Source organism: Ostrinia nubilalis, chromosome 13 (assembly GCF_963855985.1).
Source record: "Ostrinia nubilalis chromosome 13, ilOstNubi1.1, whole genome shotgun sequence".
In the NCBI taxonomy this organism is placed as follows: Eukaryota; Metazoa; Arthropoda; class Insecta; order Lepidoptera; family Crambidae; genus Ostrinia; species Ostrinia nubilalis.
In genome coordinates, this window is record NC_087100.1 from 10,311,965 (window position 1) to 10,331,963 (window position 19,999).

At 33.9% G+C, this 19,999-nt stretch overlaps 2 protein-coding genes across 7 annotated transcripts in view; both read left to right on the plus strand.

Annotated features, from left to right (window-relative positions):
* Nucleotides 1-9,914, plus strand: part of LOC135077644 (sodium/hydrogen exchanger 3) — a 69,943-nt gene extending 60,029 nt beyond the window's left edge. For 3 of the 6 annotated variants that reach the window (XM_063972201.1, XM_063972200.1, XM_063972202.1), the window contains exons 13-20: nt 2,393-2,536; nt 2,820-2,910; nt 3,555-3,650; nt 4,919-5,119; nt 6,643-6,696; nt 6,972-7,151; nt 8,075-8,411; nt 8,882-9,914. In XM_063972201.1, coding sequence (XP_063828271.1) covers nt 2,393-2,536; nt 2,820-2,910; nt 3,555-3,650; nt 4,919-5,119; nt 6,643-6,696; nt 6,972-7,151; nt 8,075-8,411; nt 8,882-9,074 — 1,296 coding nt within the window. In that variant the 3' untranslated portion in view covers nt 9,075-9,914. The remainder of the gene's footprint in view (nt 1-2,392; nt 2,537-2,819; nt 2,911-3,554; nt 3,651-4,918; nt 5,120-6,642; nt 6,697-6,971; nt 7,152-8,074; nt 8,412-8,881) is intronic. The other 3 variants (XM_063972203.1, XM_063972204.1, XM_063972205.1) reach the window with 2 other exon arrangements.
* Nucleotides 9,915-14,598: 4,684 nt separating this feature from the next.
* The window catches only part of LOC135077318 (E3 ubiquitin-protein ligase mind-bomb), a gene marked incomplete at its 5' end in the record, with an annotated part of 44,111 nt that continues 38,710 nt past the window's right edge, over nt 14,599-19,999 (plus strand). Inside the window, one exon of the mRNA XM_063971847.1 lies at nt 14,599-14,684. Coding sequence (XP_063827917.1) covers nt 14,599-14,684 — 86 coding nt within the window. The remainder of the gene's footprint in view (nt 14,685-19,999) is intronic.

Here is a 19,999-nt window from a genome sequence, read left to right on the forward strand (position 1 = left end):
ACCGAAAATAAAACCTGTTAATAAAATAAAAAAATAATGTGTAAATAATAATCAGTTTTATTTAACAGTCACTGTTAAAAAAATGTTCAACATAAAAGTAAGTTTAATTGTCACAAAATATTATGGTCATAAACCTATAGATTCGATGTCGTTTAGAATCACAGATGCGCGATTGCAATGATGAGTCAATATAACACTCTAATACTCTAATGTGATAAAAAGTAACTCTAAAATTATTACAAAATATTATTATTTAAGAATCATAGATACGTAGTTACATTAATCAGTTGTTGATTAACAATAAAAGTAAGTTTAACTGTCACAAAATATTAAAGTTATTTATAGATTACTTTTAGAATCACAGATGCACAATTGCATTAATCAGTCAATATTAATAGCACTCTAATAGTTTAATGTGATAAAATGTAACTCTAAAACTCGTCACTAACAAATAATAACAAGGAAATCTAAAATTGTTACAAAATAATAATTATTATTTAAGAATCACAGATACGTAGTTACATTAATCAGGTGCTGATTAACCTTTAACCGACGACGTGATTTTTTTTGTCACGTCGTCTGCGACGTGCAGTCTGTGGGACCGCTATACTGTTTACTCAAAAAATAGTCATTTTTTGTTTAAAAGTATATTGGTTTTATATTTTTTGAGAACATTATAGTATAACAAATAAACGTACTTATCATTTGTGAGTAATCAATCTATATTATTTATTTAAATACGGCCCTCAATTTTATTGAAATTACATTAGAGCTCAATAATACCTTTAAAACTTGTACATTTTGATCAAAGCCATAAAAACTATACTCCTTCCTAAATATAGTGAACATAATGAATAAAATAAAAATAAATGACATGTACATTACATGCACAAAAAAAATTTGACGTAGGGTAAACATTAGGCACAATCTGGACATATTTTTTTACCGCATGCCAAGCATTTTCGGTATGCATAGGTAACACCTGTAAGATAATTTCGTTTTCAATTTAGGTGGACTAAAATGTACGACTTTTTTGCAGCTGGTGCAATGACATCAGGTTGATTTGGCAAGTCAGAGCCTAGAATACATGTCACTGTTTGCTTTACCACCCGTTTCACGGTGTTATTTTTTACAGACTACCTAATATTAAAAAAATGATTTTGAGGCAAATGAGGCAGTACAGCACACTTGACAAAATCAAATTTTTAACGGTTGGTGGTACATAGCTGCCCAGAGCCCTGACGATGGAAAAAGCAAGCTTTTCCGCAAATGCTCAGTCAGTGGTTACGAGACGAGTTTATTCCAATCTGGTGCGTATTCGGAGAGAGACACCGGACTACTAATATGCTTGAGGCATGGCACAAAAAGCTTAATAAAACAATAAAAAAAAGCAACCGAATATCATAGAGTTGTTAAACACACTGCTCAGCGACGCCGGCTATTATGAAGTAATTTCAAAACAAGTAGAAAATCTGTCAGCATTTCAGCAGTGTAATCGTTTACAGGAGTCTTATTATTAATTGCGCATCTGTGATTCTAAAAGTAATCTTTAAGTTTATGACCATAATATTTTGTGACAGTTAAACTTACTTTTATTGTTAATCAACAACTGATTAATGTAACTAAATAAATAAAATAAATAAATAAATATCCTTAGACATTTTACACTGCGCTTCTAGTCCCAAACTAAGCAAAGCTTGTATTATGGGTACTAGACAACGGATATAAACATACTTAAATACTTTTTTTTTGTAAATACATACTTATTATACGTAGAAAACAACCAGTCCAATACAAACAAATAAAAACTACGTATCTATCATTCTTAAATAATAATATTTTGTAACAATTTTAGAGTTACTTTTTATCACATTAGACTATTAGTGTGTTCTAAATATTGACTGATTAATACAGTTGCGCATCTGTGATTCTAAACGTAATCTATAGGTTTATGACCATAATATTTTGTGACAATTAAACTTACTTTTATGCTGAAGATTTTTTAAACAGTGTTAAATAAAACTGATTATTATTTACATATTATTATTTTTTATTTTATTAACAGGTTTTATTTTCGGTATGCAATACCGAGGTGGAACCTTTTAGATCTGTGTCATCCTTCACGTTTAGTAAAATACCGGGGTGGTTGAAACTTGATTTGATCCATCCGCCCCGTTAAACGATATACCGGGGTGGTTGACACTTGATGTGGTCCATCCACCCCGTTGAACGCTAAGACTATGACTACCGGGGACGTTGAAACACTTTTTCCCATCCACCCCGTTGACGGGGCAGATCCACCGGGGCCGTTGGGACTAACCCAAATTAGTGACGTTTTTCCTGCATCTGACTAAATGACCTGATGATGATGTTTTTAACTTTATTTCCTCAGCATCGCCGGCTAAGCTACAGCAGGCACGCGGTCAACGACCGCGACCTCGGCATCCAGCAGGTCAACTACAAAACGCACATGAACATCCGCCGCCGAGTCGGCGACAGAAAACACCACCACAAGCGCAGTAAACGTGGGAAGCAGGTTGGTACTTTTAATCTTTGAATATTTATAGCCAAGTCTGCTATACCTATGTGTTTGAATTTTGCTTGGGAAAATGAATAATATTCAAGATACTAAAAGCTAAAAAAGAAACTCTACTTAATTGACCTTGTAGCAATAAAAGCCAGTAGAAAATCTCGCGCTTTTAACTAGTTAGGTATATGCTTTTTACCTGGGCTCGGAAAATCTGAGAACGTTAAGTAAATAATTAGCTGGGCATTATGTGCAATGGTTGTTTTACAATATTGTTTCTATTTTGTTGCAGGATGGCAAAAATCATGTCACCTTCCCTGAATTCCAGCAAAACGGTTCGGCCAAACAGTTCACGCACGGTAAAATAAAGTATTATAGATTAGGTACTTAAACTATTCTTTATTACTATCACGAGTGTCGATCGCATGCACGTGTGGGTCAAGTATTTGATTTTGTTTAATTTTATTTACATTTGATTTGATTCTGTGATCATCGTAATATTTATTTGCAGGCACAAACGCTTATTTGTGCACTAGACGCATTACGAATACGATTAAAAATCAATCGATCAGTTACTCGTACAACATCAGAAACACAAAATTTTGTTTGTAGCGCATGATCAAGTTGTCGATGTAAGGATCACTGTTCACTTGTTTTATACACTTTTTGCTTATTTGTACGTATAAATAAAACTGACTGGCATAAATTACTTATGAAGAATGAGTAACATCATGATAAGCCAAATAAGTTTTCAATCACACGACTTTAGACATAGTTCCATTGTATTCTTTCAAACGTTCCAAATAAATTAGACGAAAAGAAAAACAATACTTTGTGCCAAAACTTATCAATGTAGATCTTAATTTAGCCCATCGAAAGTGAACCGTAACCCTTCTCACACCCCACACTTAGAAAGGAACATACCATTTGGTGTTGGTAAACCGTAGATAGTGGTAACGCTCGTCTGAAGCACAAATTAGTTTATTTATGGTCTGTCTGCGATTGCAACTTAGTTTGTGGATTGCAGACTACATAGACGAGGTGTTGCAAGAGGACTGTGACGAGCGGGAGGGCAGACGGGAGGGAGAAGACGGCGGTATTACTTTCACTGCAAAATCCCCGCGTAGGTATTCTGCATGGACACCCTTCCACACGGCGCCGTTTGGATTTGAATATATTGAAAGAGAGACTTTATACAACTTACTCCTGCATTTTTATGATTTTTCTTGCGAGTCCAAAACAGCTAGCGGGACTACTCAGTCTTCATTGGATAAATAAGAAAGCTCCTGGATAGTTGGACACACGCAATTTTAAGTAGACAACACTATAAAATTATGTTCCTAATGATTTATCACGTTGAATATTTAACTACTTAACCAGTACCAGCACATTAGGTACTTATTTGAAATTGTCCAAATTCAAATCCATACGACTCCAGTATTGTATTGTGTAACCATGTATTTCTCACTTATTTTGCACTTGAGTTTTATGATTTTCAAAAAGAAATCTAATTGGGTTATTATTCCTTAATTGTACTAAATTGGTGATTGTAACTTATTTTGCTGGGTTCTGATGACCTCCTGAGATGGCTACTACTGTGAGAATGACGTTAAATGTGGTGGCATGAACATTTCTTCTATGTAAAATCTTGACTCCCTCTTCTATGATTTCTTTTAACAGAGTTGATTTTGCTTACTAACATAATGCATGTAGAACTGCTAAAGTAAATTAGATAATCAAAGTTAAAAGCACTAAATAAGTATTGATTTTGAAATCTTTTCACGTACTAAGTACCCTTTCTATTTCACAAAACGTTGGTCACACTTGACAGCCTGGTTGAGTTAATTTGGCTCCTTTCTTCGGATACTACGTGGACCTTATGCTCTTTGCATACGGATTTGATTCGCTCGATATAGCCAAGTTAAGTCAACCGGCAGTGGTAGCAGGATAACAGCTAGAACCAACACCGACTAATTAAAACTATTTTGGCACGTATTGTAAAAACGATGCTCAAAACTGAATAGAAACTCAAGCATAGCTTCAAGTTTGTCATTGTTGAATTTCAATATCTAAGCCTCTGAAACGAAAGCTCAAAGCTCGATCCAGACGCAGACTGAAGCGTGTAATTGACTGAATGTCATTAACTTGTGACTCATTGGCTTGAATCTATTCTTGAGAGTTGATTCATACCTAAATCCTTAAATCATTAAAGTTGAGCAGTTCTCCATGCATATCAAGAATTGTATAATCTGTCTCCTGCCACGTGCCGTTGAAGCTAACCCAAAGTCTCCACTGCTAATCTGCTTGTTTAACGTTTGTTTGATTGTCGTTTTCTTCCCTTCTGGCAACTTCATGTGGCACCGCAATTCTCTCGACAACTGACGATTAAAGCTGGATATAGAGAAGTCAGTCCGACGTCCTCGCATAAAGAGAATAGTAGTTCGCTTTTAAACCAGTTGGCTAACCTGCCCGGATTCAATCCGTTGAAAGCGAGGATTGTAAAACAGTATGCTAAAACTCCTGAAGAGATTATGCCGACAGCTGTTGAGAAATCGTTACCGTGGAGAAGGGACAGATCCACGTATAACTTTGGTATGTGTTTAATGACAAATAATGGTTAAACATTGCTTATGCGTCTGATGATCGTTTGTAGTGCACACGGCAACTTATAAGTTTTTGCTCACAATCAAGTATTTTTATTTCAAACTCTATCGCACCTATTGCAGGGATTGCGATTGAAACATACGTCCCTGTGACTAACAATAAAATCAAATTAATAATTGAATTAATCAGAAATTACGTGTTTATTACTTTCTAATTGGCAACATATTTAATTTTTCAAATTTGTTTTCGCCTTTATGTTAGTTAGCCGTGTGCACTGTCCGTGACACTCCTTGTTATAGTATAATGGATTTATTTATTTTCGATGAGAACTGCCTGCAAATTCAGCAAACTCGATACCAGTTCTCACAGACACTCACAAACACGCTAAATTGAAAATAGAGTAGATAAATGTGTAAGTGAAAATGTGTAAAGAAAACACGTTTGAATGCAGACACTGTACGCAACCGTATAGCTGCTTATTTTTAGGCTGAAGTACCTAGTTGTATCTTCTCATTTGAGTTCCATCGAAAATGAACTGTTAACTATTCATCTTTTGTGGTATTGTCAAAAGACAATACTTTACGAAACAAAAGAAAATGAACATAATAATTTAGCGCCTACGCGTGATAATTTTCAGTAATTTTGGTAATACGTGTAATGAAATAGGTAATTTACCCAGTGTAATATAACAATGAGTGTCCAATAATATCTGTATTAAATGTAGCATTACGACAAACCTTTAAAAACAGCACGCACATTTCTGTATAGTTTTTAAATATTATCAAATTACGCGTCTATAAAATATATTCATCAGACGCTTCTAACTTAATAGTAAAGTTCGATGAAGTAAATACGCATGTTATTACTAAACACATACTATTTTTATTTATGTAGATCTATGTATTATGAATTATGTATGTGTATTTTGTGTCTATATACCCTTTAAATTAGTAGTTTTCTATTTATATACTTTTTAGTTTGGCTTCACTATTCAGAGAACCATTTTACAATGTAGCTTCTGCTTAAATTATTTTAAAATATCTGTTAGATTTTTAAAATTACTTAAAGGTACCAAAACATTTACTATGGTTTTCTGGATGACTGTAAACAATACCCCTCTTCCTTTCCATCTTCAGTAGTTACATAAACGTAAGTACCGCATGTTACATTATTGTATTTATTGCAATATTTCCATAACAACATAACAATAATGAAAGAAATAAGATTCAAATTACTCTACCAAAAAAATGTTTTCAGAGGGCTTGCAATTATTTGAATAATTATTATCAGTAACATAAACATTTCTTTAGACCTATCTCAAACGTGAATTCTATCTAACAGAAAAAATACAGCATGAATCAAGTAATCAACTCATTATACTCGTAGAAACAAATTGATATAAAAGAAATATAGAGCTAGAGAACTTTCATAGTTAGTTTTTAGAAAACTCCCAGTAGGTATGTAAAGCTTCATTTTGTACTATTTATCTTACGTGGCTTATATTTTTTTAGTTCCTAATGAAGATATCCTGGAAGAAGATGAAAGAAGACTGTCAGATGATAATGGTATGTATTATTACTATAATAGAGCTAAAGGATCAATATAATTTGTGAAAAAAAAAACGCGTCATTAACATTGGATAGAAAGGCATGATGACAAAATAAAATCAATGTCGATGTCTCTACAATAATCAGCCAGATCTCATGCTAAAGATTCTTTTATGATAAAAAAAATGCCAAATAGTTTTTTTTTTCATGAAAACAGCTGATAAACGTACCTACCTCTATATCTGTTAGAAAATTATCACCCTAGGTTAATGAACCCCAATATTAATCCGCAGATACATACATGACGGTAGCGGAGCAAGCTCGCGTGGCCACCCCAACGGCGACGGAGACCATGTTGCCATGGAAACGCGAGGAGGCCGAGGGCACGGCCGCCCTCAAGCAGTCAGAGTTCCCCTCGTGGGCCTCGAATAAGGAGTATTTGGCGTATAGCTCACCCTCCGCTACGTTCCTAGGTTTGTATTTGTTGAGCTCATCATAATTATAGAAAATTGGTTCCATAATAGAGATAAAATATGAAAATAGCATTTGTTATTATGTACTTATTTTCAAGGGTTAAAGTTAAATAATTTTTAGTATCAGCAGAAAAATACGTATTTGCACATTAAGCACACTTTTAGTAGAGTCATATCAATTTGGTTAATACATCATGATACAGTGTGCCAGGTTAATTTCTATGTAGAAAGAGCTCTATGTAGTGATATCGAAGTGATAGGGCTCTATCATTATTTTGGAATGTTCTTGTTGTTATTAGTAACTATTGAAGGTATCGGAATCAAATCAAGAAAACAAGATAAAAATATAAACTCAAAGGTCAAAAGTTAAGTTGATTGTAAAATTAGGTAGGTACTTAGAGCAACAATAAATTGCAAATTAATTGTAAAGGGTTAGTGATCGATACTTATTATTGATTTTGTTATTAATTATGAATTGTTAGATTTTCTGACTGTTCGTGATGGTGGTGGATAATAGTGTAAATAACACACCACTGATTGAGAAGGCGTAAAATGGTGACTTTAACTGAATGCTTACAATATTCGCATTCAATCAAAGCTCACTGCTTATTTATCCTGGTTGCACAACTTTAAAAGTTTCTAGTTTATTCAGGATTTCATTAATAGTCAAGTTAACCACACCTATTCTACCGTTTAATATTTGTTCATCTTGCATGATGTCCTAAAAGGACCTTTAAGTCTTGCATGCATTTCAGCCCAAAGCTTTTTTAATCTTATCGCTTAAACTTTATTTAAGTACCGTCTAATTATTATATTCATATTAACATCACGCACTGATTCGTAGTTGTACCTATGTAAAAGAACAAATTCTGATTTGAGTTTTTTTTCTCTCCCCTATCCCTTGTCCTGCTCATACTCATTAGGTGGTATAGAAAAGCCAAAACATCCCAAATCTATCATAGGTCTATTTAGAAGAGAGAGCTCTAGTTCGACCCAGGGTGGAGGGGAGGCAGCTGCGTATGACTCGGAGGGGGGTAGGGCGGAGAGTAGCAAGGGCGAGTCTTCGAGGGAAGCAGGCCAGGCGAGGCAGGGGCCTAGCTTGCTATCGAAGAGGAGTACCAGCTTAGGTGGACCTTCTGTACTGCTGATGGAAGACGTAGCGCACTCAGACCCGCTGGGAGCCTCGACCAGACCAGCCAGCATCATGCAGGGTCCACATCGAGGACAGTGCAGAAGAGGATCAATGTTGGAACTCACTGGGTAAGACTTCCTTCTATATGTGTCTTTTTTGTGTACTGTTAGGTGCTTATCTTACAAATATAATGTATGCCTTCACAAGTTTACAGTTACTTATGTGTATTTTTGTCGATTTAAAAGGATTTTGTTTGAAAATCCGCGATAAATTCGCAAAAGGGAATGTGCTAATTGACCCCAGTAAAAGGTATTCAGAAGGCAGTGTGCGTTATCGCCAAGTCGCTAATTTTGAAAAAGCTAAATTTAACTCTTATTTTACTTGGTACTTGAAGTAAGTATTTATAGGTTGTACCTACCTATTAAAAAATGAAGGTCGGTGACTTAATGACAAACTTTGTCCTGTACTTACCGTGCACTCACACTTAGTAGGTAGAAGAACGCATCCCAATAGAGCTCTTGAGCTCTACAAGGGTATCTCGTTCATTTTTGTGTAAACGTAAATTTAATAACAAATCATTGTATTTTTCTACCACCAGCTCCCTATCCCGCGACGCGATCACAGAAGAGAAGTGTAGCAAATCCCTGCCAGAGAGTGAGAGGATGGGCGTAAGGCGGCTGCCCCTGGGCCAGCAGAGTCTGCCCAGGGAACCCTTCATCCGCCAGCTCACCATGGCCTCCACCCTCCTCACCAGCTCATCGTCAGACGACTCCTCTGACGAGAACACCTGAGTACCCCGTCGTGGTGACCCTGACCGGTTGCCACTTTTAAAATACCGAACACTAGAATAAACTCTTTTAAATCTGCCATTTTGTGATCATGCGACGCCATTTTGGCGTCATACCCAATTTTAATAACGCCAAACGAATTCAAAATGTCAACGTGAAAGTATAAACGAACACTTTCTAAACAGTGCTGTGAATTTGTGGTGTAGTTATAAAACGTAAATTAGTTAATAAAGTGGCTTAACGTGAGTTAATTGAATTAAATTAACTATTCGACGAAGATGTAAGCGGACGCATTCTATATTTTGGCTTATGGTTAACGCAATCGAGGCAAGTATGCGGACATTGAACAATTAATATCAAGTTAACAAATAATAATAGGTAATAATTATGATTAAAAGAAAATTGAAATTGCAAAAATAGGGCTGAATATTGGAAATTAGGTAGGAGTTAGTTAGGTATTTGAACATTGTAATTGCTTAATTCCTGTTGTTACTTATTGTTGATTTAATTTTCATTTTATTTGGGAAACATTTTCTTTTTTCAAAATTATGTAAGTAGGTAGGTATTTTATCTTTTTTAATAGGTCATGTACCTACTTCTTACTTGTTAAATGTTCAATACCTCACAATATAAATGTCGTGAAAATTAAAAACTATTTTTAGTTTATTATTTCTACTTTTGTATACCTAACTGAGTTTTTCAAGAATAATACTTAGTCACGGCTATTTTTATATTCTGTAAATACTATCTTCATAATTTCTTAAATTATGTGGCTATTTACACATTGTACGAAATTGATAGTTTCAATTTCTGTTAGGTTCCGTGATTTTACTTTCATAACGAACTAGCTTTCCGCCCGCGGCTTCGCCCGCGTGGAATTTTGTCTGTCACAGAAAAACTTTATCGCGCGCGTCCCTGTTTCAAAAACCGGGATAAAAACTATCCTATGTTCTTTCCCGGGACTCAAACTATCTCTATGCCAAATTTCATCAAAATCGGTTGCGAGGTTTAAGCGGGAAAGCGTAACAGACAGACAGACAGACAGACAGACAGACAGACAGACAGACAGACAGACAGAGTTACTTTCGCATTTATAATATTAGTTGGGATAAGTCAGTACACTCGAGTTCATAAATATATTGGCAGTGCTAATGTTCCAAAATAGGTATTGTTAGCGTGTTAACGATAGTATATTTCAATACAAACTCAAAATCAATATTTAATGATATAAACAGTTCATAATTAGGTTGCGATAATGACTGCGCTACTTCGCTACAATATATTGAAATAAATTGGCATCGCCAATATAGGTATTTATGAACTCGATTGTACTTATAGGTACTTAGAAAATTAGCTGGAAAAAGTCTATAGTTACTAACTTCAGTATGTATTTTATAAAATTTGTTATCTAATTCTGTTTAAAAATTAATCCAGTTAAATGTTCTTTTAATTTCGATTTCTTCTGCACCTTCTAGATTTCAGTATTGTGTAACCTCATGTTAATAGGTACTATTAAATTACGGATTAACTGAACTCTAGTTTGTTTTTTCTACTTTAATGTGCTTTCTTCGCCTTTCTTATACTTGTGTGTCTTCAACGTTTGATACCGGCCATTGATTCTTCATTTATTTTCGTGATCTATCGTGATGTGTGAATAGCATTAACAATGATGGCACCTGTTGCCAATGACAATACTACGTTTGTGGTTATTTACTGAAACAATAATATGAATAGGTACGTAGGTAACCGTTAGTATAGGCTTTGTCTTTTTTAATGTTTAAGTAGTAAACCGACAGGATAAGATAAAATTGGCATCAATTAACATTCAATCGATGTTCCTAAAGTTTGATTAAGTAGAAACATCAAACATTTATTTTGTTTTACTAAACAGTATATTATTTGTAAAGGCTCTGTCAAAAAGGTTGCACCTACTTACCGTATTAAGCGTAAAACGATCTACGCACCACCATGCTACTCTTTGACAAGTCTTATTAAAGACCTTTCTTATGCTAGGCCCGTATTGAAAAAATGAAACTCACTTAAAAAACAAATGCAAGCCTGGTCTAAATATTGAAATAATGCCAATCACGCGTTTGAGTTTGTATAGTAGAATTTAGAGTGTGGTTTCAGAATACGGGCCTCAGAGTGGTTTAAATCGGAAACTTTAAAGAAAATTCACGGTCAAATTGCAATAGGACTTGTTATCTTTTATCATGTCATTGGCAATTCGATGCCGAAGTAATTTGACTAACTAATAATAGTACCTAATATAATAGGCATGATTAATGCTTGTAAGAATCTAACTATAATGCAACACGTTGAATTGTTATTAGAGAACGTTTCACTAGTGAATTGTATGATAGCCCGTTTGTAAGTAATTTAGTACAATAATAGAATAATAGGAAAATTAATGCTAAATTTTGTAAATATGCATACTAATATTTGTTGACGATTTTATGTATGAAAGTAATACAAAAATCTCCGTACTGCATAGTGTTAATGTAGCTATGTAATAATAACATTTATTTCCGTGAACCAGTTTTGAAATACCTACTTATAAAGGGCTGTACAGAAATGGATGTAAATACCTACTGTCGTTAATTTTTGACTGTATTTATTTAGAAAATTAAATGAGGGAGTGTTTTATTAATTAATAAGTAACTACTTACATGTAATTAACATCTGTTATTGGAGAAGAAAGTACGACGTTTAGGTACCGTTGTAATAAGTAAAAACTTCTTGCCTTTTTAGATAAAAAAAATAGAGACAACTAGCGAAATGACCTATTTCATGCAATCTTTTAAAATTTTAATGAGACGATTATTTAACTATTTTGAATTTTATTTTATCATTAAGTTAGTAATTGCTTAAAAATATAATATTTAGAGTGAATGATCATATTATTTTTATTTTGTAATTTTAAAATAACAGCCTATTTTTCAAATGCAGAATATGAAACGATAAAAGATCTAGATATTATTATGTATTTTTTTTTATTAATAATGACATTGTTTGATCTGAAAAGTTGTAAAACTCCTGTAATAGTTGTACGTATTTAATTATAAAAAAGCTTTTTGTATGAAATATGGTGTGTCAATTGAATAACTAATAATAGTGCCTAGTTTAGACTTACTTACCTACATATTGCGAGTGGGTAAAGGTACACGAGATACCTTGATGTTGTTATACTATGTACCATAGTTGGGTATCCTATGTAGACCTTGTGAAACTTCTATGAAATAAAAATTATGACTTGGCGAACTTTATCTTTCCTTGTTATAACCCCTCAAAATACAGTTCTTAGTAGGTACAGACTGGACTCGTGGGTCACACACATTCTCATCCTCACCTCACCCGAAAGTCTTGTTGTTATAATTTTATTAGCCTACTTATTAGAGCAGGAACACAATCGCTTTTATTTGACCCTTAAACTTGCTTAGATCTTTTATTAAGTCTAGATGTCAATGGACATTAGACACAGTAACAAAAGCGCAACACAACTCACGCAGTGTTTGTAGTCGCGATGTTTTTTTAACTTTTCGCGCCATTGCAGCAAGCAAAGTTGCCATCAGAAAAAAATGATAACCTGGACTCGATTATTAGATAAGCAAAATCGAATGATAATACTTTATAAAATTATAAATGTTGTTTATTATAAAATTATAAATGTTTGATTTCAGTGCACTCCGGTTAGCACATTAGTATTGGCCTGAGGAACAAAATGAACTATGGGTTAATTCTGGGCAGCACTTGGTTCAGACTCTGGCACCATCCTTTTCATACATTTTTTAAACCCGCTCACTAGTTTGATGTATAAACTCACACTCAGCCCATTGTAAGATATTCTCCTTTTCAATTTATTTAGACAAAAATACACGTCTTTTTTGAAGCTGGTGCAATGATTTATTAAGCTGATTTAATTTTGGCATGTCAGAGAGAGCCTAGAACGCTAGGGACACGGGAGTAAGTAGAATCCAGAAATATCAAAAACCGGAGTGGTCTGTGAAACCGCACGTCATCGGTTAAAGGTGAACTGCCCATTGCCGGTCATGTCGTCTCATCCTAACGCAAAAAATCAGCATTTGACGAGAAAAGTCATGTTTAATTACTGGCACATAAATCGAATAATTACAAATAATGTGAACTATGAATAATATTATTGAATCGATTCAAAACACTCGATTATATTACTTTGACATTCCATGATTTATAACGCGGCAACACCAGCCGTGCCGCTCGCTCGCTCACTCGCTAGCTCGTTGTCTTGTATTTTCTTCTTGTTTATATTTTAATTTTTCATGAAAAATAACGGAAAATGCTGTGTAACTGTAAATATTTGTGTCGGTTACGACTATAATTTCTAATATATGTCTAAATGTGTTTGCATAATCTTCTGTTAATGATAAGGTGTATATCATGTGTGGCAAATGTATTAAGACAAGAATGAAACATACTTTTGTCTTGTAGAACAGTAAAAGAGCGGTAAGTCTTATTAGAAATTAGTGTAAATAAGTTATTTAGTTGTTTTTAACACAAACGTAGAAGTGTCAATCTATTTTATTGACCCCTACAGGTGATTTGGGTTGGACATGCTTGGTGCCTTTCTAAAAGTGTCAGTTTACGTTTTAACTGATATTTTCAAATATCTACGATAAAAGTTTCCGAATTGTATTCGCGTAGATTGTTATTTAATAATATTCTTCAAATTCAGTGCTTTTAAAAGACTTGTGGTTATTTTATTTCTTATCTTATCAGTATCTGATTCTACAGACAGTTATCAATGGTGTTACATTGCTAGTCTCTAAAACAGTATACCTAGTATACCTACCTTTGTTTTAATATTCATGACATAACTGCATAGCTAAATAATGGTAATCAATTCAAGTTTTAACATTTTGATGCTAAAATAATGTGCATGTGCATAAGTCCAAAAAAACTCTACTGTACCTGATCATGTAGGTATTAAAATTTTATTTGTTAGTTCATTCCAAAAACTTAATGAAATATGTTTTCTGATGATGTCCACCAATTAAAAATCCTTTGAAACAAGTTAAATTTAATAGCTGTGATTTTAAATTTCCCCATACAAAGTGAAAATGTCTGATCAAGTAAATGTAACATTATTTTAAAAATGTACCATGATGATTACTGTGTTTTGATTAGCAGTTCACTAAGGCTGAGTTGCACCATCTTACTCTAACTTTGACAAACATCAAAAATCTGTCAAACTCCAAACAAAAAGCACCAGTTATTGTCATTGTTACAGTTAAAGTTAAGTAGTGCAACTCAGCCTATGTGTGACTCAAGGGTTCTAACAGTTTACTAACATTAGAACTAACACCAAAATTGTTATACATTTTTGGCAACGCAAGTCCTGCTCAGTATGGCAGTTGACCTATTTATAAATACAGTGAATGTATGCTGCACATTAACAGCAATTTCACAAACAAAAACAATAAAAATCAGACAATTATTATAGTTCTTACTTCTTAATTTGTTTTAAGTGTTTTTTTTTGTGTTCAGGTAAATAAAAATGGAGCATTCAGATTTAGTTGCCGAGATGGCTCAAGTGGAGCACTTGACCACTCAGGAGAGACTTCATCTGGCACGAAGGTGAGTTTTATTGTTTGTCATATGCTATTAATCCGATAGAAACTTCGGTCTGGTACCTCATCCGTGCTTTGAACATTAATAAGAAAGCGTTATTTCCTAAATTATTTTGAATTTCCTAATATGCGGCATGTAACTTTAATTATTTATCCGTGTGGATTCTTTTTTGGGTAAAAGCTTTCTCCATACATCACCCATCTATTGCTTTGATGTCATGGCCCATCTTCAATTTTAGTCTTCCTGCCCTTGTTAATGTACTCAAATTCTTGTTAATTATACAAGTCTATTATTTAGCACTATAAAATTAGAAACTCAGTCATAAGTGAAAGAATGTGTTTGGTCAAATATTATTGATGATAACTCAAAACACATGATTTTGAGATATCTTATTTTTATGACTGCTTCCTGTTAAACATTAAGAATTAATACGGTGATTATGTAGATAAATAAGATAATATTAATAAAAATATTTATTACATAGAAAATTAAAGATAGAGATGTCAATACTTAGTTGTTTTTTTTTTTTTTCAATTAGTTTAGGATAGGATATCAGTTTGTCACATTCGCGTCGTTATCGTGCGTCCCGCGTAAATAATGAATTCAAAAATTTTCGTAATTTACGTAATCTTCCAAAGTATTTTAGTGCATATTCCATAGGTAGTTGGGTAAAATATTGTTTGAATGTAATTACCATTTACGTCGAGTCGCGTTTTTCACAATGACTTTCGCCAAATAAAATGTCGTGTTGGTTAACACAATGACCGTGGGATTGGGTAATTTAATCGTAATAAGTGTTACAGTTCATTGCATAATTACGCACAATCGTTTACAAACAAATTCATAATCCCATGCTCTGTTTTCGTTTTAAGTGGTTCAATTGTGAGATAATTAAAGTGATGTGCCCAGTATACCAGCAATACTAATTAATGACATACACATAGGATGTTATTATGTCAGATAGGTATGTATGGAATATTTTTTGTTCAGTTTCTTAAAGCTGTAGTTAAAGTTCTGTTAAAGATCATACTCATACAAAGATCAGTTCTTCAAGTAGTTTTTGAGTTGTTTGTTTGTGTTGTTCTATTTTTTTTTCTATTTTACTAAGACGAAACATTTTGTAAGGTTTTCCTCTTACGTCACTCTGCAGGCTAACTAATCAGATTTTAGGCTGTCTAACAGCCTAGCCGTGCGCCGTGTTGTAAATAATTAACAAATAACTATACCCCCGTTCTCTTGGAGAGGTCCAAGTAAGCTAAATACTTGTATTAGAAGTGTGTTGACCACAATAGTCCAGCGGTCGACGGGGATTAAAGCGTTCCTCGAATGTCGAAATGATTGTCGTTTTCGTCCTTTGACTCAGTCTTTACTTACCTTCAATAAATACACCACTACTTTCCTGTTACTGTTTTATTACACTTGTATTATAGTAATATGTCATCGCACTACGCCAGGCGCTTTTCTATGACATCATATCCAATGTATGCCGGAACGAATAGTACATTATTATCCGCAGAACATATGTATATTATGTATACTAACCGAGCCAATGAGTGCACTGGCCTGGAAAGTTAGTCAAGTAAAGTAACTTTATATTAATGGCATTGTCAAGTGAAGGCTGTATAAAGGCTATATGTATAGCCTACTCTCAAGCAAGTCGAGTGATATTTACCTACTCCCAGTGCTAAATATCTTTTTACGATATTGCGTAATTTATGCGATGACGTGATTTCGTAGTCCTCGACTGATTTTAAATATAATACATGCAGATATGGTAGAGTTAAACATTTGACATTGACATATCCTTACGTGGATGCGAATTGCGAAATCAAGCATTATATTCTTTCTAAACTCAGCTTCTAAACAATACTTTTGAAAAAAAAAAAAAACGTAGGCATTACGAATGTATTCTACTATCAGTCTTGATAGAATAATTAAAAACACGTAAAATTTCATTCTTATTCCATTACGTAGCTGATTACATATCGTAAATAGTCGGATTTTAGCTCGTTTATCTCGATAATCTACCAGATATTATACTTACCGTTTACTTACGTGTGTCATAGACTCGAGCCCATTATTTATAACGCCAGTACTTAAACAACAATATGTGTTAATAATAGAGAAAATAACGTCATAATAGAATAATAGTTGGAACTGAGAAAGAGGTCATCTGCGCCTTTTTCAAGTCTTAAGGTGGATTCACACTGGCGCATGTCCTTGCTTCTCTGCGATCTCATACAAATATGAATACTACCTTTATTCCATTGATTGCGAATAAAACCCATATAAAATCTCATGACCGGTTTAGCAATCAATAAATTTTTTTTCGAGCGAAATCCGTTGTGTTTAGGATGTCGTCATGGTCTGTATAAAAACCGTGATATCTTGGACGATGAACGATTCCATTTTTATAAGAAGCTGCTAATCATCGTTAGGCTATAAAATTTCTCATTTTCTTTCTAATTGATCTCGTATCGACCAATCGCTATAGACAGACATAAAAACCCAGCGAACAAAGAAACGGCTCTATAGCTTCTGCTTGCGACTTTACCCGAAAGAACTTCGGATCAATAATAAAGTAATAAAGTCTTAATCGGTAATCCTAAGATTATTTTTTTCTTTTTATAAGCATTCTCTACACGAGAAATACCTTATGGGAACAAAACGAACTGTAACTTCCTTAAGCCGATCAATTTATTTTTGCAACCAAAGGTAGCTTATTTTTTCCCATACAATATGATATCTGTACCACAGTTCATCAAAATTAGTTCAACTGTTTAGACATGAAATGTAATTAACAAACTATGTTACTTTCGCATTTAAATTATTAGTCCTCTTTATGAACTTTGTGTCCACATAAGTTTGCACTCCACATTTTTCGTTCAAAATATCCGTTAACCAGCTAACCACTCCCATGACTCACAAAAATATAGACTGGCTGCAGCGGCCATGACTGCGCTGTCACTGTGGTTATGATGACCTTATTCTAAAAATACAGGGTATCCCAAAACAATGGATAAACCTGCAACTGTCGATAAGCCTCGTCGTGACCGTAATATTTTTACTTCGTCAAAATTTTATAGAGAAACCACAGTGAGGCTTGTCTATAGTTACAAGGTTATTGTATTTGGGACACCCTGTATAAGTAAAGATTTTTTTACATGCTATGTACATTTTAGGAAGCAATTACTTGATAACAAGTTAAATCTGTCGATTAAGACATAAAACGAAACCTAGGCAAGCATAATGCTATTTCACGCAATACCAAACACTTGCTAGTGAAAATAACCATTAAAATTGATGATGGCAAAACGCAGACGCTTTCTTATTACGTCTGGATATCGATTATATTAATCTATAAAATTAGATCGTTAGATCAATCTCGTTGCTATTCGTTATCTTATATGGAGGTTTTGAATTAAATCGGTATCAGCATTTTAATGCTTTCTAATAAACTATCAGCGGCGTATCTTCTGAAATTGTCAATCAAGTCACTGACAAGAATTTATTATTTGATGATTGGACCGCAATAACGAAAATTGAGGAAATATCTGTGAATGTAATGTAAATAAATATTTACCCGGTTTTTTTGCAAGGCTTCAAATATGTATTTGTAAACGCCATTTCACTTTTAAGAAGAACGACGATAGGCAGTCTAGCTTGGTCGGTATCGGCGTAACTTTACTATTTTTGAACCTGTACGTCCCACAAGTGTCATCAAGATCAATAGGTACATCCTACAGAGAAAATAAGACCTTGTTAATGATATCTCTAAGTATGTCACGCTAATTAAGGCTTGCAAGTAATTAGTATTACAAGCACTAAAAACTTTAACAACCTAAGTAATAAAACAATTTATCTGTCATATTAACTTTCTATTCGAAACCAAAAATGGGCCATAAACCAAACAATAATTTGTGTAGTATTTTATATTTAATGTCGATTTTGTATGCTTTTATGTCTTTTATCTGTGTTGAGATGTCAGTCACAGATAAGCTTGATATATTGAAAGGTCTTGATAAATAGTCGTTCAAAGATTACGTTGATAGATCAGCTTGTGATCACGTTTCTTTACATTTTCTATTGTTTATGGTATTTTTCTAACGGCTACTTAATTTTATTGTAATAGGTGGACGACATACTCTTGTATACCATACAAAGAATTCACAGGAAATACAAATTGTAATGGTTTAACAAAAGTTTGAAAACGGTGCGAGTTGACGGTCAACGTCCTAACAGTTTAACTGAGCTCTATAAAAATAAATTGACGTATTAAAGAATACCAAACAATAGTATCCATTAGTCTAGTAGCTGAAATGGCAATAGGTTATGACGTGAAGGCCCCCATGGTAAATGGTTTTTGTAGAAACTTGTAAAAGCCATATAGGCCGATCGCGTTTAATGGAGAGGTGTCCACTGACCTGAAAAGATTCCGGGAGCCAGGATTCACGCTTGACCGCCAACGAAACTTAATTAATGAGGGCTGGGTTATTCCTGGGAGAAAGCTACGGGAAACAAACAACTCATGGCTAGTTTTAAATACATAGTAGTGAATTCCAGATTTATTCACCTTACTGAATCCAAGTCTACACTTAGTCGGGAATTTTTGTACTAGAATCAATGAAAATGTTTTCCAGTTCATCAGTTTCTATACTCTATCTTTCTCTTCGTCTTTATATCTTTGAAAACATGCTCTGTGCGTATATTTATAAATTTCGTTTTACGACTAATCATAAAATAATTAAGGAGTATCTATTTTTTATCAGGATTTTCTAAAATTTGAGATTGAACTAGAGAAAAGAAGTTTTTTTTTTGTTCCTGTAGCTGTTTGTGCAAAGGTCGAAATACGAATGAAATAGAGACTGCCATTAAAAGAATTTAACAACAAAAATATGTAACGCGTGTCCTATGAAACAAAGCTACATACATCTCGATTGTGCCTCAACTCTACAGCCTAGTACCTACATGACATTTTAATTAAAACAAGTATCGGTGGGGCCATCTTATCTGTCATAAAATTGATTAGTATCGATAAACCCCGCAAATTAATTGGGAGTGCAAGTGGTACCAATAGGATGTTTACACACATACGGCGCTGTTCGTCGCGCCCGATATAAAAGGCAATAAGTTATAGGACGACTACTAAATGTACTCATCATGTTGAAGTATTCTAAAACTGTGAGTACAATGTGTAGTGTGTACGGTGCCCAAAATGAAGATCATGTTAACATGTAGTGCATTTTTTATAACTTCGTAATCGAGTATTAAAAATCAAAAAGCTTTATTTATTAGCAGTTCGCCAGCGAGTGTAACATTAC